Genomic DNA, 13,753 nt, shown 5'->3' with positions numbered 1-13,753 from the left:
TTTAAAAAAGAAGAAAAACAAGGACATGATGGCTCAGCCTGCCATGGTTATTAGCCTGCCTTCAAGCCTGATAACAAGAGTTGCCACCCCAGGACTCACATGGGAGCAAGAGACAAGCAATTCTGACAAGCTGTCCTCTGACTTCTACACATGCTGTATGGCACGCACACACACACACACACACACACACACACACACAGAGTAAACGAATAGATTAATTAATTGATCAATTAAAGCTAAGACTAGGACTAACGGTCTTCTGCCCACAGCCCCGATCTGCTTGTGAGCCTGAGTCCCCAAGTGAACAAAGCAGACGGAAGCCATGGACAAGGTGTGGAGTTGCAGCGGGAAAGAGCAGGTGTGTTTAAGCATGTAAACAGGGAATAGAAATTGGGTATGGAGGTACAGGTAGCCGAGGGCATTAACCACCATGCCATGTTGGTGACAGAGAGCCATCAGGGCTCCCATAGGAACTCTTCAGCACTCTTATGTATGACTCCAATAAGCCTACAGGTGCCACCTCCTACCCAGGATTCAGACGGAAGGGACAGAGAGAGAGGACCCTCTCATGGTGTACAAGTCTTTGACACGTCTTACCTTACACACCGAAGACTGGGCCCAGGGCTCCAAGAGTGTACAGAAGGAAGCAGAAGCCCCCGACCAGCCATTGATGACTTTCCCAGAACAGCCCAGGCCCTTCCCAGTGGTGTTCGCCCCGTGAGCCCGGATCTGCTCATTTGGGCTTTTCCAGGGCAAAAGGGAGGAATGGAGAAGGAAAGGTCCACCCAGGGGTCCGCCCAGCCCACAGCCTAGGTGCATATTTGTGCCACGCAGAGCGCGGTTTCACCTTCCCCAGCACACTCAGGTTTCTAATGCTCATCCTTCTGCCACCTCTTGCACACCTGCATCCTAGCCTGGGTGACAGCCCTCGCTGCAAGCCCTCTTCTCTCCCACAGCTTCAGCAGCAGCTGCCTCCCAACCGGGGCCCCAGCACAGGAATCCCAAGCCGACCCCACCCCCTTCTTCCACCTGACTGCTGGTCAGGCATTCCAACTCACCCATCTCGGTCCACCCCACCTCCCACCCTGCACCAGGCTGATAGTATTTCTGTGACCCACACAACCTGGAGGGCGATCATGCTCCTTGTCCTGCCCCTTTCTGTGTTCTGCTGGAAGCAGCTGCCTAGACGGAGTGGTCGGAGTGCAGTGCCCAGTGTTAGACCGCATCTAAGCAGACGAAGCCAAGTTCCGCAGCTTGACTGTGCCCCTCACCTGCCCTGGCGCCCTGGGGACTGATTCCTACCTTTCTGTGCTTGTTTCTGTATGTAAAGAGGCCGGTGTTGGACTCAGTAGAGCCCCCGATGAACTGACGTGAAAAGACGCAGGATGCCCTGGGCCCCAGTTCTCAGTGCAGAGGTCCAGGCCCCTTCCCATTTCCACCTGCCCCCACAGTCCCTGTCACCCGCCTATGTGCCTCCACCTCCCCTCCCCATCCGCTCGCAGATTCTTTCCAGATGTGCGCAGCGGGAGGAGCCCGAAGACTGGGACTGAACATCGAGTAGAAAAAGCGTCCCCTGCCCCCTGCTCCTGATCCCACAGGGGTCCCGCCACCCCTATGGAGGTGTACCTAACCATGCCCCTTGCGCAGGGTCCGCGGGACAGGGCGGGATACCACGACCCTCCCGCATCGCGCCTGGGGCGGTGGGAGCACGGCGGGAAGTCAGAGTGGGCTGCCCGGGCGTGGCTGGTGCCGGTGGTCCCTCGGCTCACCGGCCGCCCGCGTCCTACCTGCCGCTGCGCGCCGCGCCGTGGGCGGAACAGGCTCCCGGGTGTCCGCTGCGCTCCGCGGGCGCCGGCTCCTGTCATTCAAGTCGAGCCGTGGGCTCAGCGAGCCAAGTTTTGTTGTGGGTTCTCTCTCCCCGCCTCTCCCCCGGCCCCCGCCCCGCGTGCATCTGCCGGACGCCGGCCTCTCCCGACACAGCCGCAGGGTCCCGCCGGGCGCGGGGAGGGAGGGAGGGCCTGCGCCCACGGCGCCGGGCTTGGCGAAGACCCCACTTCCCGGGAGCTCGCGCCGCCGCCCCGGCCCCTCTCCGCCCCGGCCACCGACCACGCCCCCAACACCCGGTGCTTCCAGCGCACCACCTCTGCTTGCCAGCCTGCGGGGTGGAACCGCACCCAGTCAGGCCCCCCGCACCTAAGGAGAAGGAGAGCCGAGAAGACTCCTTCCATCCAGTTCCTCGGCGCTCAGCTTCTTCAAGCCTGAGAAGGTTTTGCAACCTTTCCAGGCACAAGTACCTTTCCTGTTCCCTCTCCCACCCTAGGGTCCTGAGCTGTGGCAAACAAGGCGTCAGCCAAGACCCTGCTGGACCCCTTCCCGGCAAAATTCCTCGTTCTCCTCCTCACCATCCGCCCTCACTCCACTGGCCCTGGGCCCACAACTTGATGAACCTTGAAGGAGAGTAAACTGGACCGGGGTCTTCATGCACACAGGTCCTAGTCATGGAGAAGGCAAGGGACTGAGCAGGGAGCACTTAAGGCACCACCATATTGCTCCCAGGAGCTGAAAATGGTTCCAAGCAAAGGCACATTAAGTACTAGCAGCTGAAGCAACACTGTTTGGCGCCAAGGGCTTCTTGGTGGAAAGGCGGTGGGACTGGGTTTGGGTGCTACTTGGCACCTCTGCTGTGAAGCAAATCTGACTAGAATAAGCACTCTGGCCTTTGGTCAGAACCCACCTGGCTCTCAGAGAGGAATAAAGATAATAAATCAAACATGGAACCACTTGGCTACCTAAACTGTCAAGGCCCTGAATGGTGCTGCCAGGCGTTCTGTTTATATCTTCATGCATGAGTCTCTAGTCCTTACAGCCCTGCAAAGGAAGACTGTTTATATCTCCATGCATGGGTCTCTAGTCCTCACAGTTTATATCTCCATGCATGGGTCTCTAGTCCTCACAGTTCATATCTCCATGCATGGGTCTCTAGTCCTCACAGCCCTGCAAAGGAAGATTATTCCTTTATAGGATGTGGCTTATGCCAGGCTGTGTAACTAACATCATCACTGGGAGCCAGAGGTTCTGGTCCATCTATCCATCCCAATAGCCGTCTGTGATGCAAACAGGCAGGTAGGAGAGTGTTTGAACCCATGGCCATCTGTTTCCATTACCCATCACTGAAGAACTTAACACGCATGGGAAAGGGAAATATTTTGCCTTCTTTGGCCTCAAATTCCAATCCTCTCTGAGCTCAAACTTGAAAGTTGGTATGATTCACAAGATTGGACAGAGCCCAACAGAGATGCATCTCGTGTTTTCTGGACAGAGCCTAGATTCAAGTGGAGCTAAAAGAACTGGAATCTATTGACTGGATTATCCATGAACCAAAAATCTAGAACAAGGAAAATCAGCACATGCTGAATGCCAACGAAATGCCAGGCACTGTCTTTAAATATCCTGGCCAACTCTGTGGGGAAGGTACCGTAGGCTATACCTGGAAGGGCCGGGGTGTTTTAGGGGCCAGGCACTTGGAACACTACACACTCACTTCCTCCATCATCAAACCTAGCTGCCAAGCCAGTGCCCACACACACACTGTGTCTGTGTGGTGCTGAAGGCACAGGCTACATTACAGCCTGCAGTGATTGTGAGTGTCTCAGTAGGAAACGGAGGTGATCCTGCTGCAGAAGCAAGCCCTCTGGCTTTCAGACAGGCTGGGTACCACTGTGACTACCTGTGCTGATTCTGCTCCTTCCCGATGCTTCTCAGTGTCCGCATCTGTTCGGTCTAGGATCACTACAGTGCATGGGATCAAGTACAGGTTTTGGATGAAGACCTGGGTCCAAAGGAAAAGAAGATGCCTGTAATCCTACCTTTTAGGCGGCTGGGGCAGGAAGATAGCAAGTTTGAGGCAGCTGGACCATACAGTGAAATTGTGTCTCATCAAAAAGTGGTGGGGTCAGGGGGAGGGTGGAGATGGCTCATCAGGTAAAACATGTGCTGCACAAGCCTGGTGACCTGAGTTCAGATCCCCAGAACCCATGTGAAAGCCACATACTGTAGCTCATGCGTCTGTGACTCTGGAGCACTCCGATGAGGAGATGGGAGGTGGACAGAATCCCCAAAAGCTGTCTCCATGGAGCACAGAGTGAGGGCTCACACTGGAGAGGTTGTCCTGACTCCCTACACTTACACTCTAGTGCCCATGCCTGAATTAACACCAGCAACACACACATACGCTAAGATCTTTTTTAAAGATGACAAGTGTCGAAGAAATAAGAAACTCCTGTACTGCCGGGCCAAGTGCCTTCTAATTAAAAAGAGAAGGAAGCAACACAAAAGGGGGTGGCGGGGAGACACAGCCTGTGTGACATGGAGCTAAGGACATGAAGGACAAGAAGGCTTGTGGAGTGGGCGTGGGGAGTTGACATTGAAAAGGACCAGCACCCTACTTATTATTCATTATCATTAGAGAAGAAACGGATTCCTCCTGCCTTGAGCTCAGGACTCCAGACCAAGACCGTTCCTTATCCAGTAGCAGAGTCCTGAATGCTGAGCTGCAGACAGGGGCTTGATCAGAGTGCTGTTTGGTTCTATGAGCTCTCTCTGAAGGCTTGTTGTTACACTGTTGTTTTACGATTAGTACTGGGGATTGAACTCAGGTCCTTGTGCACGCTAGGCAAATGATCTGCTAAGCCCGATCCTCAGCCCTCTTGGTTTTTTTTAATTCTATTTTTTTTTTTTTTTTTTTTTTTTTTGGAGACAGGAGCTCATCAAGTTGCCCACGTCTTGAACTTTTGATCTGCTTGCCTACTACTTCTTAAGCAAGTAAGCTTATAGGCCTGCAACTGTCACATCTGACTGAAGGCTTTTGACAGAGGCCAAGATTTGGGGCTGTGGAGATGGCTCAGTTGGTAAAGTGCTTGCAGGAAGACCTGAGTTCAATTCCCAGCACCCATATCTAAAAAAATAAAGTATAATGGCATGCACCTATAGTCTCAAAAATTGGAGGTGCTGGGTGGAGACACGATCCCTGGGGCTTGCTTGCAGTTAGTCTAGCTTAATTGGTGAATTCTAGGCTCTCTCAAAATAAGTTAAAAATGGTGGAAACAGCCGGGCAGAGGTGGCGCACGCCTTTAAACCCAGCACTTGGGAGGCAGAGGCAGGTGGATTTCTGAGATCGAGGCCACCCTGGTCTACAGAGTGAGTTCCAGGACAGCCAGGGCTACACAGAGAAACCCTGTCTCAAAAAAAAAAAAAAAAAAAAAAAAGGTGGAAACACAGACCAGTTGGTAGAGTGTTTGCCATGCAAGCCTGAGGACCTGAAGTCTGGATCCCTAGCACCCATGTAAAAGCCAAACATGGCAGCACATCTGCAAAGCACCCTAGTATTGTACAGATAGGCCAACCCTCATGGGCCAGCCAGTCTAGCAAAACCAGTAAGCTTGAGGGACCCTGTATCAAAAACTAAGGTGGAGAGCATCTGAAGAAGACCTCTGGTCTCCAAAGACATGTGCACACATGCACACATGAACACAGACAAAGACAAAACTCAAGGAAGCAGGGAATTATGGGAAAACAACAGCTGGAGGCAGAATTGAAACTTGGGTCTTTAGGTTCTGGTCCAGCAAGCTCCTCATGTGCAGCAGCCACTCAGTGGTCCGAGGGCAGGAGCAGTCAGGGAGTACACCCGTGGGGCTTACACACTAAAACTTGAAAGCTTTCGAAGAGTCCACGTCTTCCAAAGTTATGAACAAGTCCACGTATAAAAAGTAAACAAGCGGCCATGTCTCAGGGTTAGTACAGGTCTACGGTTGCTGCCTGAACTCTGCTCACCACCAGTCTTCATTGCCAAGAAGTTCAACTGATTCTTCTCTTTCTTTTTTTAAAGATTCATTTATTAATCTATGAGTTTTTGGCTTGCCTGTATGTGTGTGTACGATGTATATACCTGGTGCCCAGGGTGTCAGATAGCCCTGCAACTGGAGTTATGGATGGTTTTGAACTACCATGTGGGTGTTGGGAATTGAACTGGGGTTCTCTGGAAGAGCAGCAAGTGCTCTTAACCACTGAGCCATCTCTCTGGTGCTCGAATGATTTTCAACCCAATTTCTCATCCTGTATTTCTTCCCTCTATGTGTAATCACAAAGCAAATTTGTACCCTCCCTGATCTCTCCTTGCTCACATGTGTGAGCTGGTGTCACACCCTGCCCTTGGGTAGCATCTTGCCACGCCTAAGGCTTCTTTGAAGTGCCTAAGCCAACCATTCATGTAGTGTCTTTGTGTCCATTTATTTCCACCTAGGCACCTAGTATGGGACAGCCCTGTGTCTTTCACACTGCAGAAGGTACCATATTCTAAAAAGTGAATTATAAAATAACTTGCAAGTGAAAAAAAGGTTAACAGTGGATAGTTGATTATATAATTAGTATTTAGTTTGTAACTTATGCAACCTTTTTAAAAAAAAGATTTATTTTATTTTTAATGTATGTGAGTACACTGTAGCTGTCTTCAGACACACCAGAAGAGGGCATCAGATCTCATTATAGATGGTTGTGAGCCACCATGTGGTTGCTGGGAATTAAACTCAGGACCTCTGGAAGAGCAGTCAGTGCTCTTAACCGCTGAACCATCCCTCCAGCCCCCTTATATTCTTTAAAGATTACATTGTAATTACTTTTATGTGTGTGTGTGGGGGGGGAAAAGCCTAGGTAGGAGGAAGTGGGAGGCAGGGGGGCCTCTGCCTCCTAAATGCTGAGATTAAAGGCATGCATTACTATGCCTGGCCAAGAACCATTAAAATTTAATTGCCTCTAACTTAGCAGTAACTAAATGAAAAGATAAAGAGCCATTTAGTATGACATTCAAAGACTTAGATTTTGCCAAACATTATGGTTCTAACCACCCTATGCAGCGACTGCTTCTGAGCACAACAAAATCCATAAATATTATTAACCAGGAAAGAAATCAGCCAGGTTGTACCTCCATGTAAATTACCCACTCTGGTGAGGATTAGGGATTTGTACTAAGCAGCTGAAGAGGGGCCTGAAAGATTTACAGGCTATCAGGAACCATAGCCAAGCCTGGCCAAATTTTAGTTTTTCTCAATAGAGAGTTACAAAATCTTCTGGAAAGGTCTGATCTTAGATGTGTCTGGAGACTGCTGCAACAAACAGCTCTTTAATTCTTGGTAAGAACAGAGAATATTGGGCTAGATTTCTGGCCCTTGACAAGTGTGGAGTCTGATTCCATTTGGCTGGACGTTTTATCTGGTATGGGATTCTAGCCAGACTTCTTGAAGAACTATTTTTTAAAAAATCTAAAACTCACTGCCTGAAGTGGTGGTCATATAGTCAGCTCTCCTGGAACTGGAGTTAGAGAATGTTCAGTCACTGTCGGGTGCTGAGAACCAAACCCAGGTCCTCTGCAAAAGCAACAAGTATTCTTAATGGCTGAGCCATCTCTTTAGCCCCTCAACTAAAAAAAGAAATTATTTTTATTGTCTTTATTCAAGTGTGTGTGTGTGAGTGAATGCCACGTATGTACAGGTACAGATCCTTTGTAGCTAGAGTTACAGGCAAGCTGCAAGCTACCATGTGGGTGCTGGGAACAGACTTAGATTCTCTGTAAGAACAAGGGCTCTCAACCACTCGAGACCTCCTCTCCCTTCTTATAGAAGGTAGGGGGAAAAAAACCCTGTATTTTCACTTATGATTAGCTCAAGTTGAGGACAAAACCACCTGATACACCCCTAAGTTTCCCACAATACCAGGCTCCTCTAAATGTTTTGTCTAAAACTGCTACAACTCTCAGAAGAACTGTTAGCTACAAGCTCTAAGTTCCTGATCTATTTCCGGAAGGCGACATACACAGGGAAAAACAGAATACTTATATAACTGTTCTTTTACAAAGTATTTCATAGCTGGGCGTGGTACCACATACCTTTAATCCCAGCACTGAAGAGGCAGAGGCAGGTGGATCTCTGTCAGTTCAAGGCCAGCCTAGTCTACAAATCAAGTTCTAGGACAGCCAAGGCTACACTGAGAAACCCTGGAGTATGTGTGTGTGTGGGGGGGGGGGGGGGCTGCAAATAAAGTACCTTACAACCTAAAAGGAATCTTAGACTGGATATGGTGGTGCATACCTGTTCATAATCTGAGCTGTGGAGCTGTGGGCTGGGGAGGCAGGAGATCAAGAGTTGGAGGTCATCCTCAGCCACTCAGTGGAGTCAGGGCTAGCCTGGGCTATAAGGAGACTGTCTCAGACAGAACTTTAATTATTACTTCCTAATCTTCATTACTTCAAAAAATAGTTACTGGGGCTGGAGAGGTAGCCCAGTGGCTAAGAGCTCACTCTGCTCTTGCAGAGGACCTGAGTTCAGGTCCCAGCAGTCACATCTGGTGGCCCACAACTGCCTGAAACTCTAGCTCGAAGTTTTTTAAAAATGGTCTTAACAAATGACTATTGGCCTACTTCTTTTTTTTTTTTTTTTTTTTGTTTTTTTCGAGATAGGGTTTCTCTGTGTAGCCCTGGCTGTCCTGAACTCACTCGGTAGACCAGGCTGGCCTGAACTCACTCGGTAGACCAGGCTGGCCTCGAACTCAGAAATCCACCTGCCTCTACCTCCCAAGTGCTGGGATTAAAGGTGTGCACCACCACCGCCCGGCTATTGGCCTACTTCTAACAGACACTCCATTAACACTAGAGACAGAGATGAGTTCCAGAACTTTGAAGATATTTAGTCTAAATGGCCTGGTTCCCTTTGTAAGAAGCTAAAGGCCAGTGCAGCTTGAATGCTTTATACTAATGTGGCTTGCAGGAGGCAGAACTGGCCTGGTCAGGTACTGAGCCCAGAGGCCCCCTGCCTCCCACTTCCTCCTACCTAGGCTTTCCATCATTCCTCTGCGTATCCACGAATATGGCAGGAATCTATGTGAGCTCATCTGAAGAAAACAGCAAACTCACGATTAACCAATCAGCAGCCCCGCGGCCACGGCATTCCCTTCGAGATCATGAATGAACTGACCATTCTCACCACTTACTTCAGGCTCCCATTTTTAGCTGAAAGACTTATGAGACATTCTGAATGTTCTCAAAGAAAGATCAGGACAAGTCGGGCTAAGGAAGAATTTCTAATGTTTTCTTTCATTGTTAGGGCAGCAGATGGTCTATTTAACAGACTCCAATTCCGTGACTAGGTTTCCATTCTCAGACATGCCCTTTGGTTGAAATTATTGGTAAGCTTCTCTTCTTCTCTCTTCTCCTTTCTTCCATTCGTTCGGTCAATGACAGTCAGGCCTGGCGGAGGAGGGACTCAAACTAGAGGCATGGGAAGTGGGTTTGGCTCCTAATGAGCTCTCTGGAGGGAGACAGAAACATATGCCCATGAAGGAATGTTGTGTGACAAATGGGGACAACTTCTTGAAAAGATGAAATTTGAGTTTCAAAGCGTATGGGCCCAGGGACTGAGTGGCCAGGGTGGACACAGAACTGCGAGTGTAATAGTAACTGGCTTGAACTTGAGCGTATCAAATGATGTGCCTGCACAGAAGGAATTCTTGGGAACCAAGCACACTACTACCAAATACAGCCCTCATTTATGTCACTGAATTTTACAAAGCCCATCCCAGTCCAGCCTTCATCCCTGCTGTGCCATTGAGCTCGGCTTGTTTTGGTCATCGATGATTTCCGCGTTGCCAATTCTGTTGGATATCAAACTACCTGGCCTCGTGAACCCTCCCCAATTTTGGCTGTGCTCTTTTGGAGTTTCCATCTACCTCACCTCTGGTTTACCCAAGGCTTACCCAAACCCTATTCCTCAACTCTTAATTCATTCCTGAAGCTTAAAATTGCGCACCAAGTCCAAATGTACGTCTCCAAATAGCTTAGCTCTGAGCTTATCTTGTCAACTGAATGTCTTCCCAAATACTTCTTCTACCTGGGATTTCTTAGGCACCCAGACTTAAGTTTAAGAGATAAGTGTTTCAAACACTTTTGCTCAGGTCTTGCTGTGGGCCAGCGAGGGCCTACCCTGCAAGTAGCTAGTCACTGCAGTCAGCTCACCTGTGTCAGGTGGTCAGGCTCTGGCAGCTAGCTCTGCCTCTGCCTACTTTCCTACTCCCGTCTCCATCACTGACAGACACCTTGGTAGAGAACGCCATCCCTTTGCCCTTAGACAGTTGCCTTGCTCAGTATATTACCTCACAGCGTGATGGTGGAAGCCAAGACCACGGTGTTGTCTTGCTTTCAGTCCCTGCTCTGGGGGTCACCATCTGTGGTCACACACCTCACCTCTCCCCTTTCCAGGTACATGTGGGGTTTTGAAGTTAGCTGGGACACCCGACTTTTCTTGTCTTCTGTTCTAATGAGACTAAATTTATTGAACATCCTAGTAAAAGTTTTGATTATAAGTATCCAAGAGTATAAAAAGTACAAAATAGACTTACAGATTTTAAAAACAAGGAACACTTCACAAATCTGACTGTCATCCTTGCACAGGGCCACGCTAAACATCTCTGCATCATTCCAGTTTAGTATTTGTGCAGCCGAAGTGAGCACACATGGCTTTATTTGAACAAAGAAACAGGACCAAAGGCTTTAAGAACACATCATCCTTTTCCTCTTCCCCTGCCATGGCGGCAAGGTGGACAGCGGCAGAGTGACAAACACAGAGCCCTGTCTTCAGGTCCCAGTGGCTGCACCGAGAACGGCGCACCTTACACGTCTTACAAGACGAAGCAGCCCTACTATGTGAAGCTCCTGGGACCCTTCTGCTCTCATCATGGGCTCATCCTTCAGACCCACTGTGGTCTACTCACGTTGACCCCCTGGCCAGCTTTAGAACAGGACACCTTTGAACTCAACATTCCTCACTGAGCTCTGCCTGAGCTCTGCCCTTCTTAGCCTTCAGTTCTCAGTTTAAAAATGACTTCATAGGTATCTCTAACTGCAAGCCCTCTGTCATGGCACCCTGGTCATCTGCTGCACAGCACTCCACAGTGAGTAACACTTCTCTCTGAATATCTCCCTGACTTCACTGACGCTCACCACCTCCAGGGCTTGCACTGTACCGCGATGTCTTCTACATTGCAGCCACTCATCAAATGCCGGGGAAGTGAACAAGAGAAGTGAAGAAGCGGCTGCAGAAGTTGGGCAGAACCCTACAGCCATCATACCCCAGGACACCAAAGGGACTCAGTATTATGGACCCAGCAGAGCTCTAGGTGTGCAGCAGACAACTGTCACACTGCAGCACTTGCAAGTGCTACCCCTGGCCTGCTAACCTCTTCTTTTCAAACCATTAATGCTCAAGGAAATGCACTGGCTCTGTGTTTTTCCACTAAGACTTTCCTGTCTTACGTATATTACATTCGTGTGTGAATATATTTCAACACCAATAACATTTTACATTTACAGGATTCCTAGATCCAATTTCTCAATCTTTTGTTATCTAGGACCAGAGAGGGCAGACAGATACCACAAATGCAAACTACAGAGAAATGTGGCGTTTTACTTTCTTCTTGGTCTTTCTTCTCAGAGTTAAGATGCCACCTGATTAGGAAACGGGTCTATGAATCCATCCTATGGGACCTGAGGTCAATCTGTCTGGATTTAATTTATCCTCGGACACTGTCAACCAAATATCCTGCCAATCACAGAAGGACCCTGAACACCTAGATGGAATCAAACCACCTGACTTCTGACATTTGGGTGAAAGCATAAGAAGAGCTGGGCATACATCTGGGCACAGAGTCAGTCACACCTGTGATCCCAACGTTCGGGAGGCAGAGGGAGGAGGATTACAAGTTCAAGACCAGCCTGGGCTATGTGGAGAGTTCAGGCCAGCCAGGATTACATAAGACTTTGTTTCAAACCCCCTCTCCAAAAACAAAGAACTAATCTAGGGACTGCTCAACGCTCTACCCTAGCAGGGGACCACCAACCCAAACCTCTCTTCTCACAACCCAGAAAACAGGGAGCAGACAAGCAGTGATTTACTTGCCTAAGAGAGGCAGTCCTTGATCAAGAAAGTGTTCTTCCCACTACATGTCCCGCCTCCCCAGTCAAGAACTGGCAACTGGTAGATAATGTCCTTCAACATCTGGGTTATAAGTCACAATATTTTCTTTGCTCCACAGCCTAGAGAAAGAACACTGGGGGAAAAAAAAACCATACACAATAAAAGCCAAGGAAATCAGGAAGAGCTGTTTTAATTTTGTTTTTAAATCTTTCAAAAGCATATTTTTATCCCAAACCTAAACAATAACAAACAGCATTAGAATTAGAAAAACTAGGAAGAAAGATAAATGTGGACAATCAAATGTATGAAAAAGAAAATTTGTGAGACTCAGTTGATAAATTTATTAATATGAAACTATAATTTGAAGCCTGTATCTCTGGAAGAAACTTTATTCAATTATTTTTAGTAATGGCATTCAACAGCTCTGATGTTCTGATTTTTAAAAAGATGACCATTTAAAAAATATTTTTAAAAAGCTCTGTTCAGCTGTAAATTCTCTCTTAAGCTCTGACCATAATTCTTGTATTTTATTTGGGAAGAAAAAACTGTTTCTGATGGCATGAAATGAATATTTTTAAAGTTTTTTTTTTTAAACACTTAGTACAGAATTTTATTTTAAGAACTATTAGTGAGAAACTGATGCGGGTAATTAAGTGTGAGACACTAATTCCTGGTCAACGATGGAAATCTGTTTCTTCTCTAGTCCCCTAAGGGGAAATGTTGCACCAAGTGTCCAACACAATGATCCTTAAATATACTTCTAAGCAGAACAAGGGCTTTGTTTACACAGTCTTTAGATTTTACTATTCTGAATTTTATTCTGAAACTCAAGTTTACCCCAAACCATCATTGACATAGTAGCTTCATCAAGCACAGTAGTATGCAAGTCCTCAAAGCAGCAGTGCAGGCTGGGAGGCCCTGTGGACCCCCAGCTTGGGGGAAATATAATTGGCCACACCCACTTAGCAACAAATCTATCTCATGCTATTCGGGAAGTGTCAGTGTAAGTCCTGACAACGAGATGTGGATTTCTACATATCTACACATCTCATCTCTTGGCGTCCTGAGGTTGCCAAAGGGGCTCCTCACAGCTTAGCTTTGCCCGGCTGAAGCTGAAGGCTCTGCAGTTTCATGGCCAGGCCCATGTTACCAGCGATTTTCAGTTTACCTTGAAAGAAGGCCTGTGGGTGATAAAAAGGAAAGCTCGTTAGTTAGTGTGTTGTGTTCAGCACTTGCCAGTGCTTCTAGGCTATCCAGGCCTGAGATCATCTATAACTCTGCAAAATACAAACCTTAGCTTTCTGGAACAGACTTAGAACCAGACCTTGAAAGGAAGAATTCCCAACAGCCATGCTTTATGTGAACAGAATTCTCAAATATCTTCTCCTAAAACTTTGGGCCATCTACCTCAAATGCAGTATACCTTGTTCAAATACTAGGCAAAACAAATCAACACTAGATGAATTTTCCTGAAAACATTATATATGGGCTTAAAATCTAAAATGAAAATTTCACCCAGAGGAACTTTAGATTAAGCAGACCTTTCGGTTAAAGGGGCTGCTTGGGAAAAAACACACTCAAAACACATTTAGAAAGTTTAGGCAGTCAACAGATGGTTGGAACACTATTCAGCTGTCCCCGAAGGGCTGGTCCCCGCTGAGGACAACCTGTGTGTTGAGGAAGATTCCTGCTACTCTGGCTCACTGAGAAGCCTCAGCCACTCTGAAGGGCAGAGTAAA

The 13,753-nt window shown here is 47.9% G+C and overlaps 2 protein-coding genes and 1 non-coding gene across 11 annotated transcripts in view; all 3 read right to left on the bottom strand.

The window, feature by feature from the left end:
* Podn (podocan) overlaps window positions 1-1,946 on the bottom strand; it is a 25,848-nt gene extending 23,902 nt beyond the window's left edge. For all 5 annotated transcript variants that reach the window (XM_034503900.2, XM_034503903.2, XM_034503899.2 and 2 more), the window contains exon 1: window positions 1,788-1,946. The gene's annotated coding sequence lies outside the window, so the exon portion shown is untranslated. The remainder of the gene's footprint in view (window positions 1-1,787) is intronic.
* Window positions 1,947-10,447: 8,501 nt separating this feature from the next.
* LOC117709782 (U6 spliceosomal RNA) lies at window positions 10,448-10,552 on the bottom strand. Its single transcript, XR_004606998.1, has one exon. It is a non-coding gene; the product is annotated as a U6 spliceosomal RNA (small nuclear RNA).
* Window positions 10,553-12,188: 1,636 nt separating this feature from the next.
* The window catches only part of Scp2 (sterol carrier protein 2), a 91,919-nt gene continuing 90,354 nt past the window's right edge, over window positions 12,189-13,753 (bottom strand). For all 5 annotated transcript variants that reach the window (XR_013110527.1, XR_013110528.1, XM_076934504.1 and 2 more), the window contains one exon: window positions 12,189-13,195. Coding sequence is in view for 3 of the 5 variants with exons in the window: in XM_076934504.1 (XP_076790619.1) it covers window positions 13,100-13,195 (96 nt within the window). In the remaining 2 variants the exon portion in view is untranslated. The remainder of the gene's footprint in view (window positions 13,196-13,753) is intronic.

Source organism: Arvicanthis niloticus, chromosome 5 (assembly GCF_011762505.2).
Source record: "Arvicanthis niloticus isolate mArvNil1 chromosome 5, mArvNil1.pat.X, whole genome shotgun sequence".
Lineage (NCBI taxonomy): Eukaryota > Metazoa > Chordata > Mammalia > Rodentia > Muridae > Arvicanthis > Arvicanthis niloticus.
Note: the sequence above shows the minus strand (reverse complement) of the source record. Positions and strands in the feature narration are given on the sequence as shown.